This window comes from Mytilus galloprovincialis, chromosome 1, assembly GCF_965363235.1.
Source record: "Mytilus galloprovincialis chromosome 1, xbMytGall1.hap1.1, whole genome shotgun sequence".
In the NCBI taxonomy this organism is placed as follows: Eukaryota; Metazoa; Mollusca; class Bivalvia; order Mytilida; family Mytilidae; genus Mytilus; species Mytilus galloprovincialis.
In genome coordinates, this window is record NC_134838.1 from 122,282,154 (window position 1) to 122,295,645 (window position 13,492).

The following is a 13,492-nucleotide window of genomic DNA, read 5'->3' on the forward strand; positions in this document are numbered from 1 at the left end:
TACAAGTAGAATCAAACTTCAACAATTGGTCTCTATATTTGGGATTTAATTCAGTAACAGTTTTAATGCATATTCACTAAACCCTGACTTTAAAAGATATCATTATGTAAATAACACATAGCCGAGAGCGTGATAAAGCAGATTGTTAACCCGAGTAAACATTGTCAACCGCAGCGAAGGGGTACAAGCTTATTCCGGATGTATAGAAAAAATAATAACACAAGTCGATAATAAATAGCAAGATGATTAAGGATCCACATTAAACACAAAAAGGGAATAAAACAATATATCAAATAGTGTTGGTCTATCATACATAGTTACTTAGAAACAGATTTCATCTATATGTTAAGCTGGGGATCTCATCACAAGGGTGCACATGCGGTAATGGCTCTCCCGCTTCATGATTGAATTATGTCATTGGCTAAAATATGAAGGTTTCAGTACAAGTGTACAATAAACTAAACACTATTCATGATACTTTTAAATGAGATCAAGGTCAGATGAACCCTACTAGATAGAGGTGTACACCTTCCAATCTTATGAACCAAACATAGTTAGCCTATTGGTGTGAGTATCCGAGGACAGATATTAACAGTTGCTGGTCCTTTGCTTTTTGTGTTTTTTTTTATGTACAGACTCAGTTTTTGTGTCATTGATGGATACCCCTTCCTGTGTTTTTTCTGTTAATCACGAAACTGAACATTGACCAATGAACCAGAAAAATTATGCCAAATTGTGACAGGCAATCTTTTCACACACCAAATATAGTTGACTTATTGCTTTTAGTATCTGATATTGTGATAAATGGACAGCACTATGAAAACTTCACATTGACAAATGAACCATAAAAATAAGGTCTAGGTTATATGAACCACACAGACTAAATATACACCATGCAATCACTTCATACACCCTATATATTTGACCTATTGCTTACAGTATCTGAAAAACATAAAATAATAATCATGAAGACATCGAAATTTACAAATGAACCTTGAGATGATGTATGGCTGGATGACTCATTCCAGAGAGGATACTTATATTTTGGCATTGTTCATGTTTTTGCTTTGACTGGGAATGACGTCTTTATACTAATTCCATTTTCATGTTGGATGTGTATTGATTGATATATTAGCCTAAGATACATGATTTTTTTATCTTTTATTATTCGTTGTGAACTAGCTTTCACTAATTGCCAGTACTCTCAAATCTATGTGCTGTTTATGTTTTTGTTGGTATTTTTTTTTTGCTTTGTATCCATCTGATTAGTTAAGCCTTTTTTCAACTGATTTTTAGTTTGTTCTTATATTGTATTGTTACACCACTGTCCAAGGTTATTGGGATGGTTTTGTGCCAGGAGACATGTTTTATCCCCTCCCCAACATTCTTATATGAGCCAGTCAAAAGTCAGACAACTGTATTCAGAAGTAGTTTTTGTTGCAAGTTATCATATTTATAGGTTTCCATTTATTGTCTCCTACATATATCAGGCAGTTTGTTTTCTTGTTCAATCTGTTTTACATTTGTCCATCAAGGTCTTTTATAGCTTTTTTTACATTGCACTATGGGGTTTGCTCATTGCTGAAAATTGTACACTGACCTATAGTTGTTAACTTTTCATCATTCGGTCTTTGGTGGAGAGTTGTCTCATGGCAATCATTACAAATCTTATTATTTATTTATGCACACCTTACAATCATTCCATAAGTCAGATTAGGGACTTTCCTTTTTGAATTTTCCTCAGTGTTCAGTATTTTAGTGATTTTTCTTTTTTTCCATACATGTACACTGCATATAGTTGACCTAATGCTTTAAGTATCTAAAAATTGGAGAACATCATGAAAACTTAACATTGATCATGAAACCAGCCAGGCATACATGAACCCCTAACAATTATTCCATACTCCAAATATAGTTGTCCTATTGCTTGTGGCAGGGATTTATATATGTCTTTAATACTAAATAAATCCTTGTTTGTAATATCACTCAATCTGTACCTTGTCATGATAAAAATATATACCAATTTTCAAATCAACATCTTCAATCATGACAAAAAAATATGCTGTAAACTGATTATTTGAGTGAATTTTTTAAAGTCCAAGGACCATAACTCTGCTCAAAATCATCAGACCATAATAAAATTTGTTCTTGATCTGTAAATTGTTGTAATAAAACAATATACCAAATTTCAAATCAATATCTTTAAGCATTACAAAAAAAAGTACAGAAAACAGATTCTTTGAGTGAATTTTCTGAGTCAAAGGACCATCACTCTGCTCAAAATCATCAGACAGGAACAAAATTCAAACTTTATCTGTAACTTGTCATGATAAAGCAATAACCTAATATCAAATCACCATCTTGAAGCATGCAAAAAAAAATTGTGGAAAACTGATTTGCCAGACTGACAGATGGACAGACGGAGTGCAAACCTAAAGTCCCCTTCTGAATTTGGTAGGGGACTAATAATAACTAATCACTCATATCAAGTTAGACTTATTTTCTATTCTTTCGTTATAAAAATTTGAGTAGAAAGAATATACCTAACACATAAATAAATTCTATAATGAAATGAATCCTTTTGCAATTGTTTCTTGTAACAGGTGAAACTGTTATTTTCAATGTCAACAAACATGGAAGAGCTGTTAAAAGTTAGAAGGCTTTTCTAAATGGATAATGACCATGATTATTAGTGAAGAAACCTTTCTTCTTATAGTTTAATCAATAATTTATCTAATATTCCTGAACAGACTTAAAAAGAATTGGTTTGGAAAAAGGTTAGCCTTGGCTCAAATGTTTTGAAACAGGAAACAAAAACCTCCAAGTTAGAAGATTTTTTAGGAATCAACTTTTTGCAGGCCAGCGCCAGCATGAGTTCAATAAGTTGAAATGCAATACATTTTCCAGCTCTTTTTTCTTCTTGACATTTAATTCTTTATTCAAATAAATAACACAGTAACTGCTGCCAAATGACCATACATATGCCCCACCTTCAAACTGTTCATCACTTGATGCAAGGACAAAAATGACAGATATGTTCAATTCCAAAACTAAGGATAACCATAAGACTGAAAATACTGAAAAGGGAAAAGAATAAACAAAAACTAGACAGTTAACCGGAATTCTAATATTTCTTTTGTCAGTTACAAAAAACAAATACACTTCAGTTATACTGTCAAAACCTGAATGTCTAATGAAAATATTTTTCTGGAGCCAATACAGTCATTTCTTTAACTATCCACTGCTACTTAAGTTTGTTGAATAAGTTTTTTGCTACCTGAAATAAGAAAGAAAATAATTGTAAAAAAAAAGCTCCCTCTGTCAGTATTTTCTAAAGCATTTATTCATATAACTTATACTACTAAATTGTTTAACAACTTTAGCTGTTCATTGGAAGTACACCTTTTTGTTGTTTAAAACACATTTATAGCTATGCAAACTATTGTACCCCAAGATTGAATCTTTAAAATAGATATATTCCTTTCAGAGACTTTTAAAGCTGGCTAAGCAGTATGTGTTTTACTAATTGTTGAAGGCCATATGGTGACCTAAAGTTGTTAATTTCTGTGTTAGTCTCATTGGCAATCATATCACATCTTCTTTATTATAGCTCCCTTCAAGTGAGAACTTAAAATGGAATTACAAAGGTTCAAGCTCAAATCTGACTATTACTCAAGAAAAGTTCTCAGATCCTTAATCTACAGGAAATCATAAGGACTTGAACAATTGACATGACATTTCTTGATAACAAATATAAAGCATGAATAACTCATATCAATAAAAGAACACAACTCCATGAAGAGCAATATAACTGGGATGTTCAAAGATAATTCATGTTCGTTTCATATTGAGTAGTCTACATTTATCTGTATAATTCTAACATTTACTGAACTTACACAATGATCTACACAATGGACATAATCTAAAACTTCTTCATAACATGTTTCTTCTGTTTCTTTTCGACTGCTTACTCTTGCATTACAAGAATCTAATGCATCTTTATATTTGACACACTCAGCATTCTGCTGGCAGGATTCTTTTATTGTTACTTGAATGTCCTGTAATCATTCATATAAATAGTATAGAAATGCATGTAGGGATACACAATTTTATAATTAATTTATGATTAGCTCATATCTGCCTGTCATTAAACTTTCTTAGGTTTTTGTCATGGCAAATCCATTTGTTCACCTTATTTCAATAAAAATAAATATTGTTAACCAGAAACCAAAAACAAAATTGAATCTTACATTTTCTATATAAAAAAAAGTATAATCAAACTATATATTAAACCAGGTGCTCCGCAGGGCGCAGCTTTATACGACCGCAGAGGTCGAACCCTGAACAGTTGGGGCAAGTATGGACAAAACATTCAAGCGTGATACAGCTCTGAATTTGGATTGTGATCAAATTTTTGACATTACATGTTTTTTTTTTACACAAAACAAATGTCAAGATTTTACAAATCAATTAAAGATTTCTTCTTCAAACTTTTTAAATCTAAAATTAAATAGTTGACACAGCATAGGTTTCTGACACAGAATGAATGTGGTCTAATGAACTTAAAATATTTTTTTTGCCTTTGAGCAATTCACTATGCTGTTGAATATTAATCCTCTCAAAAAAATGTTTGAAGAAATTTTCTTTTTATTTATGAAATCTGAAATGAGAAAAATTTAAACCCCCCCCCCCTTTTTTTCACATCCCCGTTTCCCTTTTTCCAAAACTGATATCAATTCAAATTTCTAATGGAGTTTGCAACAATAACTACTCTTTTAAATACATCATAAAATATTAAAATGTAAAATAAAGTGCTTGTTATCACTGAATGGTAAAATTGGTTGGTAGTAAAAGTGAATATACATTGTTTATTGTATAATACAATAAAAAAAACTTCATCAGCAACATTTTATATTGGCAAATTTCCAATGAAGTTATTTACATAAAGTTATTGGCAAATAAAAATAGAAAATGACATCATAGTCATGTCTGGCAAATGTCCAACATACATTATCTAAAAACATTTTAGATAAGATAAGGAAAAAAAGCTTCATCAGCAACATTTTATATTGGCAAATTTCCAATGAAGTTATTTACATAAAGTTATTGGCAAATAAAAATAGAAAATGACATCATAGTCATGTCTGGCAAATTTCCAACATATATTATCAACTTCTATTCTATACAAAGAAAGATAACTCCAATTGAAAATTAATTGCTATTGCACAATATTGTGCAATTAGATATTTCTTGCTATTGTGCAATACTGTGCAATTGAAAATTTCTTGCTATTGCACAATACTTGATATGGAATCCTGATTTGGACCAACTTGAAAACTGGGCCCATAATCAAAAATCAAAGTACATATTTAGATAAAGCATATCAAATAAGCCCAAGAATTTAATTTTTGTTAAAATCAAACTTAGTTTAATTTTGGACCCTTTGGACGTTAATGTAGACCAATTTGAAAACTGGACCAAAAATTAAGAATCTACATTCACAGTTAGATTTGGCATATCAAAGAACCCATTTATTCAATTTTTGATGAACAAAGTTTAATTTTGGACCCCCATTTGGACCAACTTGAAAACTAGGCCAATAATTAAAAATCTAAGTACATTTCTAAATTCAGCTTATCAAACAACCCCCAGGATTCAATTTTTGTTAAAATCAAACTAAGTTTAATTTTGGACCCTTTGGACCTTAATGTAGACCAATTTGAAAACGGGACCAAAAATTAAGAATCTGCATACACAGTTAGATTCGGCATACCAAAGATCCCCAATTATTCAATTTTTGATGAAATCAAACAAAGTTTAATTTGGACCCTTTGGGCCCTTTATTCCTCAACTGTTGGGACCAAAACTCCCAAAATCAATACCAACCTTCCTTTTATGGTCATAAACCTTGTGTTTAAATTTCATAGATTTCTATTTACTTAAACTAGAGTTATTGTGCGAAAACCAAGAATAATGCTTATTTGGGCCCTTTTTTGGCCCCTAATTCCTAAACTGTTGGAATCAAAACTCCCAAAATCAATCCCAACCTTTCTTTTGTGGTCATAAACCTTTTGTCAAAATTTCATAGATTTCTATTAACTTAAACTAAAGTTATAGTGCGAAAACCAAGAAAATGCTTATTTGGGCCCTTTTTGGCCCTTTATTCCTAAAATATTGGGACCAAAACTCCCAAAATCAATCCCAACCTTCCTTTTGTGGTCATAAACCTTGTGTTAAAATTTCATAGATTTCTATTCACTTTTACTAAAGTTAGAGTGCGAAAACAAAAAGTATTCGGACGACGACGACGCCGACGATGCCGACGACGACGCCAACGTGATAGCAATATACGACGAAAATTTTTTCAAATTTTGCGGTCGTATAAAAAGTAAAATGTACTTCACTGTATGTTCATGATGTTATAGTACCCTAAAAAGATGTTTGTATAATTCTAATCTTAGAATTATATGAGATATACTTGTCATTTCTGTCTTAATTTGTGTGACATGATTTTTTTCAGTAAATAAAATAATTAACTCTTATTCTTATGTCACTTTAGTAACTTCTGGAACTTAATTCATTGTTATTGTTTATGATAACATGGTTAAGAAAACTGTACTTAAATCAACAGTTTTCATATTTTTCTTTATGTATATTAATCAGGATATGAAGTTGACACACACTACAAGTAATTATTTTATAATCCTAATAACCTTCAGCTTGGATACTCAAAATAATCAGTCAAAAAATGTATCCATGCTGGTATGCAATAGTAGTAAAACTGACTATTATTAAAAGGCTTTACAATGTTTATTTGTTGACTGATGTTAGTTTTAAGGTTGACTTATTTTTAAAACTTTAAAACACTTTGTGTAAAAAGTTAAAATTAAAATGATAAAATTCTAAGATCATTTATACATCTATATACATGTATGGCCAATCCAAGATACATGTAGCAAGGCATCATTCAATTTATATTTTTTCTGGAAAGGAGACTGAACTTATCATTATATCCACTGTAGGTTTATAAAACCATTAGTCTTTGTGCAATTAATTTGTTTATTCATAAAGTAAAAATAATAATAAATATTTCAGAATATTGTCAAACAAAATACCTCTGGTTCGTCATCCTCATCATCATCTGCTGGTGCATCATCCTATAAACAGAAAGAATACACATTAGTATTACCATGTACTAAAAATCTTAGACAGATGAACTTACAAAAATATTATCAACAGATTCATGATGTTTCTAAAACATTAATTCTAATTACAAAGGCATATATCTATTTTATTAATACCTCAAAAAAGGTTTATGAAAAGCTTTCTCCTTGAATCTGATCTTTTAATTTAGTTAAATGTGTTTTTTTGTTGTTTTAATTTGTTTGTTTATTCGTTTTTTTTGTTGTTTTTTTTGGAGGGTGTGTGTGTTTTATCATTTGTACACGACTACAATTAAAAAGATTTAGTCTGTGCCATAGTTGTGAATTATAGAAACAAGGAAGGCAGTTGCTCTATGCCTACATAAACACACATTCTACACATTTGGTCTTTGCCAATGTTTGCTGGAGAATTTTTCATTGGCCATCATACTACATGTTCATTGTCTTATTTTATTAGATAGAGTTTTTTAACGTCTCACCATTAATATACACAAAACAATATTCTAATATGACGTGATTCTTTCGCTTTGTAATCAACACTGTGTGAAAAATCTCTATATATCTATACTTAGCGCAGACTCAGAAATATACATAATAATGGATGTTACATTATACCTCCCACGTAAATCCTAATGTATTTGAACCTACTTTGCAAACGCTTTGCCAATTTATTGTATTAGAAATTGTAATAAAACAAAAGACAAAAGAACTTTTATTCTTATTCGGATGCATAATAAAAAGAATTAATATATTGCAACTAGTTTTGTTTATTTTCTAAATATAGTAACACAGCTATATTTTTGTGCAATGTCAATTTCATCATGTTCATCATGGAACACTTTCTCTACAATCGGGAGTTCACTAAGGGATGAAAATAAACTTCATATTTATGTTACTATTTAAAAGCTATCAATATACTTATTTAAGTTGCAGTATAAAAACAACACTCAGGATAAAATTAGAATATCAGGGCCCAAAATAGATTTGCAGGTTTTGGCACATTTGTAAAGAACATAAATGTGTTAGGAAGACAGTTTCTCAAGATTCATTAACATGTTTTAAAAGTTCTCATCTTCACTGTTTATATATTCATACAGTTCATTTCTTAAATTGTCACAGAGTGGACATTCAAATAGTACATGTTCCTCATTTTCAGTTTTACTATTACACATAAAGCAAGTCCATTTATGCATTGGTAAACGTTTGTTTTATGGCAAACTTAAATAATGGAATTCCAAGAAAGTTTACCGTCAATACAATGATACATCTTGAAATTTAATCATGCTTTGTTTTTAAAATATCACAACTTTATGGTTTGAAATTAGTTCACAATGTCTCACAAATAAAACTATAATAAAACTAAACATTTGAATCAATACCCATCTGAATATATTTTGTGCATAACAATAACTTCCATGACTTCAGTAACAATAAAAAGATGAAATTAGGTCCTTGACTAGAATTTGCAGAAATATATTTCTGCAATAACTGAGTTAGTCTCTGATATAAAATTTAATAATTATTATATTTTTAATTGTTACTTTTAGCAGGTTATCGTAGCCAGCGCCATGTAAATACATGGATCTTTTAAAATAATTTTCGGGATCCAGGAATTCATTTTTTTTTTCGAATTTCAGGATATTGGGATTTAAGTTTTTTTCAATTCAGGGCCTCAGGATTCCATGTTTTTAACCCCGGGATTTCGTGATCAGGACCCCGTGAATCCCCTCACTCATAATTTATGGCAAATGTTACATTGTGGAAAATGCCCTCTTGTAAATAGCATCTAATCTAAAATATGTAATTTTCTGTAACTATTTCAATAAAGAAATATGTAAACACTTATAATACACCTTAATTTCCTTTTATTCAAGTTTATCTATAACATTTGAAGTCAAGGACACAGATCAGTCAAAGGGCATATATGATATTTGAAAAAAATTCTAGTTAGAAATCAGGAAAGGTGTTGAAAAAAACGAAATGTTTTGTCTTTCGAACCCAGTAACTAGTTCTTTTTCATCTTTTACCTCTACCTCAGGGTCTTTGAGGGCAACTGTGTTTTCTCCAAGGGTCATTTTGGAGTTGAGATTGTGAAGGAAAGTTAATATGCAACTTAACAATGAACACCTTTTCAGCCCCGTTCAAACGTTTAAAAGACGTATTTTATGAGCAGATCAGAATGAGGATTTAATGAAAAATGCAATTTATGTGAACGAGGTGCACCGAAGAACTGTAGATATCAAGAAACAAATAAATATTAAAGTCAAAAATTTAACCACAAAATAATTATTCCAATAAAATTTTAATCACTGTTAATCAAATTCTCAAGACAGATACTAATTAAAATGTCAACCTGATTATCTGCTCATGAAATGACTACTCCCTGTCGTGACGTCAAGAGTAGCGGGCATTGTGAAAACAGCTGAAAAAGGCCTACAGCCTAAACCATTCATATACCTGTACACACAGAACAAATACGTCAAATGTACAGATAGTCAGTATTTAAACTGTTTATTTTTCAAATCATGTTGCTCGTTTGAAAAAAAATATATAAGCAGCAATGAATTCAAATGATGCAAAATATGCCAAAAGAAAGCTGGATTTCCAAGACCAACCGTTTCATTTTAAGACATTTTATTTGGACATAAAGGCGGAAACGGTGAAGAGGAAAGTCATCAGAAGAATTAGAGAACTCGGGGGAACTGTCGAAGGCTTTCTATCGAAAGATGTACACTTGGTTATCACTGACAAGAAAAATGGAGAGTTGGAAAGAAAATCGAATAAAGAAGTTAAAACAATACAGATCAGTAATCTGAGTAGAGGTATGTATTTGCACTTGAGACTTTCTGTAATAGTAGGTCTTAGGTTTTATTCATGCATTGAAATATGACATGCCAATTCCCCTGAAGGTCACTGCAGTCGTTTTGTTTGTGCAATACAAGTAAATCAGTTCATTTTGTTGACGCAACTTGAATCACATTCAGCGATAGCATGTTCAAGACACGTTCAAGACTGGTCCAAATAATTATAATGTCTTGAAAGGCTATTATACCTTTTGTTTTGATGTCTTATAGCAACATATATTTTTCTTACAGGCACCAGGTTATTAGTTTGTGGGAAAATACGTCATAATTATTTGAACTAGTTCAAGACCAATGATTTTAACAAGACGTATTGAACACATGACCAGTTCAGCCACAGGTCTTTTTTTTTATGATACTTTCAGTTTAGCATCAGTGGTTTCGTCCACAGTTGATTTGTCCTAACTTTTCATAATGTTATAAAATTAAGAATCAGGGGATTATTTTACTTTTTAGAGGAAATGGGAAATGGTTGTCAGGGAATGAGTCGATTCAGGGTCCATTTGTCCAAAGTTCAATCAAAGTTTTACTGTTGGATGTGAGATTAAGGAACAGAATTGTCTTCAATCAACATGATCAAAGAACAAATTAATACATTTAATGATTTTTATTCTTGATTGCCTCTTTTGTTTTTTTCATACTTTTTATGATTTCTTTTTTGTGTTTCAGGAAGAGCGTTACTGTTGAAAGCAAATGCACAAAGTAATAAGAGAAGATCATCAGTAGGTGGGAATGATATTACCCAGAATGCATTAAATCTTGGTGTAAAGGTGGATCAAGCTAGTATTTTTCTTCGAGATTCCAGTAAATTTATTCATGCTGTGAAAAAAACAAAGAAGACAATTGAACTTGATGGAATAACACCTTTAGAATGGACAGAAAGTGAAAAAGAAAACACATGTTGCCTCAAAATTGAAGATACAGAACAGTTGTATAAACCTCTGATAAAACATTTTGAAACATTCCCTACATTATTTTATAACGAAGAAGTTGCATCACCATTTGTTAAAGGTGTCATTCTAACAAAACAGACAGATAAAATAATCAATAGATATTCTACAGCAAAGAAAACTGTGACACACAATAAAGGAGGTTTCTGTGAGGCATGTGATTATTGGTACAAATGTTCATTAAGGGAACATATCAAAAGTGCAAAACATGAAAAGTTTGTTAAGGATCAAACAAACTTTGATCACTTAGACACTGTTATAAATAAATTGCCTTCTTTCTCAGATTTCTTTGTCAAATTGAACAAAATGCCAGGAAAAGAATCAAATATGGATACTGAAATGCCTTCACTACGTAATGAACTTTCAGAAAAGGATAATGAAAAAAAAGTAGCAGATTGTGCTATGCCAAATTTGTCATCATGCATTGTTGAAACCATTGATGTTCTAGACAGTGAGATGCCATCACTTCACAAAGAATTTCCATATGACACAAACACACAAGATTCTGGTACTGGTCTAGACATACAAGACAGTGAATTATATGATGTTTCAAAGTGTGACATAACTGATAAACATTTAATAAAAAGAACAAATAGTGATTCTGCTTTACCACCTGATGAAGATTTTCCTATACAAAATGTATGTTGTACACCATCCCCTCATTACCATAATGACAATGCTGTTTTCATGGATGAGATTACTCACAAATCTACAAATACATTAACCTCAGTACAAAATGTTACCTCTAATGTACGCAAGAAATTTTCAAAGATTTCTTTGTTTGAAAACAATCAAGATATTTCAGAAACCTGTGATAATTATTCTAGTATCAAAGACAGACTCTTTCAAGAAAAAAGCATTGTTTCTCAACAAAAGGTTAAAAAATCGTTTTGTTTCTCTGAAATATCATCTCCCACGTCTAAGGGGGTGGGTCAGAGTAATTTTAAAGATTTGGTCACTAACTGGATTCATGAAATAGAAAACTCAGCACATATTCCTAAACAAAACTCTGGTGATCGCAAAACAAACAATGATAACTATAGTGACATTAGTTCTGAAGCTACAGACATGACAGAAGAATATAATCCTCAGGACTACCATAATATGATTCGGAGTAGAACAGACAAAAGTGAGGTGACAAAAGAAGGTATTAATAGTTTATACGGGAATATTAATATTGTCAATGAAAACAGTTGTTCAAGAGATAGTATTTCACTGATATCTATGCCTGAAACCCCTGAAACAAACAAAACAACTTTTTCAGGATGTAAATTTGGAATCTTGGATGATTCTTACGCAACACCAGATAATACTCTATGTGCAAGTGACACAAGTGCTTATAGTATGATATCAGAATACACACCATTCAATCAAAAGAACACTCATAATTGTGGACAAGAACATTCAAAGGGTCCTTCTTCACAATTAACTCCTCATTCTCACAAAGATTTAGATAGTGAAAATATTGGTTCAAGTTCAAAACAAGAACCCATAAAAATCAAAATAAATTTGAGTGAAATCAAGAAAAATGGGAAGAAAGCTAAAAGAAAGGTCAAAGTTAAAAGAAGAATATTTCCTGATAATCCAAAAGAGAATTACGACTCTTTCTATCAAATGCATCAGCAGGGTGAAATGAAGATCAAGTTGTGTAAAGTTGCTAAAACGCCAGTGCAAAAGAATGGTGACTTGATGTCATATTGGAAAGTGAGGAAGAGTGGAGGATGCCGGCTTGTATTCAGCTCTGAAAAAAGAAAAGAAAATGATATTGGAAATAAAACTGGAGACATTAGTAGTAAGAGAGCAGTTCCTAGTTCTGACTCTGAGAAGAGAAAAGCATGTCATCTGGAAAATGACCACCATGACCACTCAGAAAAGTTAAGGAAGAGAAGAAAATGCATCTATTTACAGTTTTTCTGATTTAATTTAAATTTTTTAGTGGTACATGTATTATGATATTTATCTTTTTAAGTTTTAGTATAAATGATTGTAAGTTTTGCCTGAGATTGTATCAATTTTGCTGTTAAAATTTTATAAGATTTACATTTTTAGAGCATTCGTGATTTTACATGCAATCAAATGTACCTGTAGTTCTATTGATTAGTTCATTGCAGGTGGTTTTCTTTTATCTTTTTATATGGTTTTAAATAACAATGATACTGAATCAGTTTACTTTTTAGATTTTTTTCTAATCATAGTAATTAATTTCAGTCAATATGAGTTGTATAGAATTAAGGGTAATATTGACATCTAATTTTGTATTTATTTTTAAATCTGTAAAAAGACCAACTTATAATTATACTAAACTCTAAATGCAAATTTTAAATTATTAGATAAGATCTAGACATGTTAGACATTCATATTTATTGTTAATATACATGTATTTATTTTCATGATTTTAAATATGCCTGTTACTACATGTATATGTTATAGCGCAAAGCGCATTAAAATGTATGGAATGTTTTTGTTTTACATGAACTTATTTAAACATATATAGTGACCATGGTCATAATAGTTGCAT

General features: G+C 30.9%; 2 protein-coding genes across 3 annotated transcripts; one reads left to right on the top strand and one right to left on the bottom strand.

Moving 5' to 3' along the window:
• Window positions 1-3,112: 3,112 nt before the first annotated feature.
• Window positions 3,113-9,334, bottom strand: LOC143056300 (cytochrome b-c1 complex subunit 6, mitochondrial-like). Of its 2 annotated transcripts, none has more exons than XM_076229389.1 (4): window positions 9,191-9,334; window positions 7,116-7,157; window positions 3,897-4,058; window positions 3,113-3,277 (listed from the first exon to the last, which is right to left on the bottom strand). In XM_076229389.1, exons 1-4 carry the CDS (start codon window positions 9,236-9,238, stop codon window positions 3,245-3,247), a joined length of 285 nt encoding a protein of 94 aa, XP_076085504.1. In that variant the 5' UTR covers window positions 9,239-9,334; the 3' UTR covers window positions 3,113-3,244. The 2 variants fall into 2 exon arrangements, with proteins under 2 accessions (XP_076085504.1, XP_076085511.1); XM_076229396.1 differs by having other exon boundaries at window positions 9,197-9,320.
• Window positions 9,335-9,569: 235 nt separating this feature from the next.
• LOC143056288 (uncharacterized) lies at window positions 9,570-12,932 on the top strand. The gene is made up of 2 exons (XM_076229381.1): window positions 9,570-9,985; window positions 10,694-12,932. Exons 1-2 carry the CDS (start codon window positions 9,724-9,726, stop codon window positions 12,889-12,891), a joined length of 2,460 nt encoding a protein of 819 aa, XP_076085496.1. The 5' UTR covers window positions 9,570-9,723; the 3' UTR covers window positions 12,892-12,932.
• The last annotated feature ends 560 nt before the right edge of the window (window positions 12,933-13,492 follow it).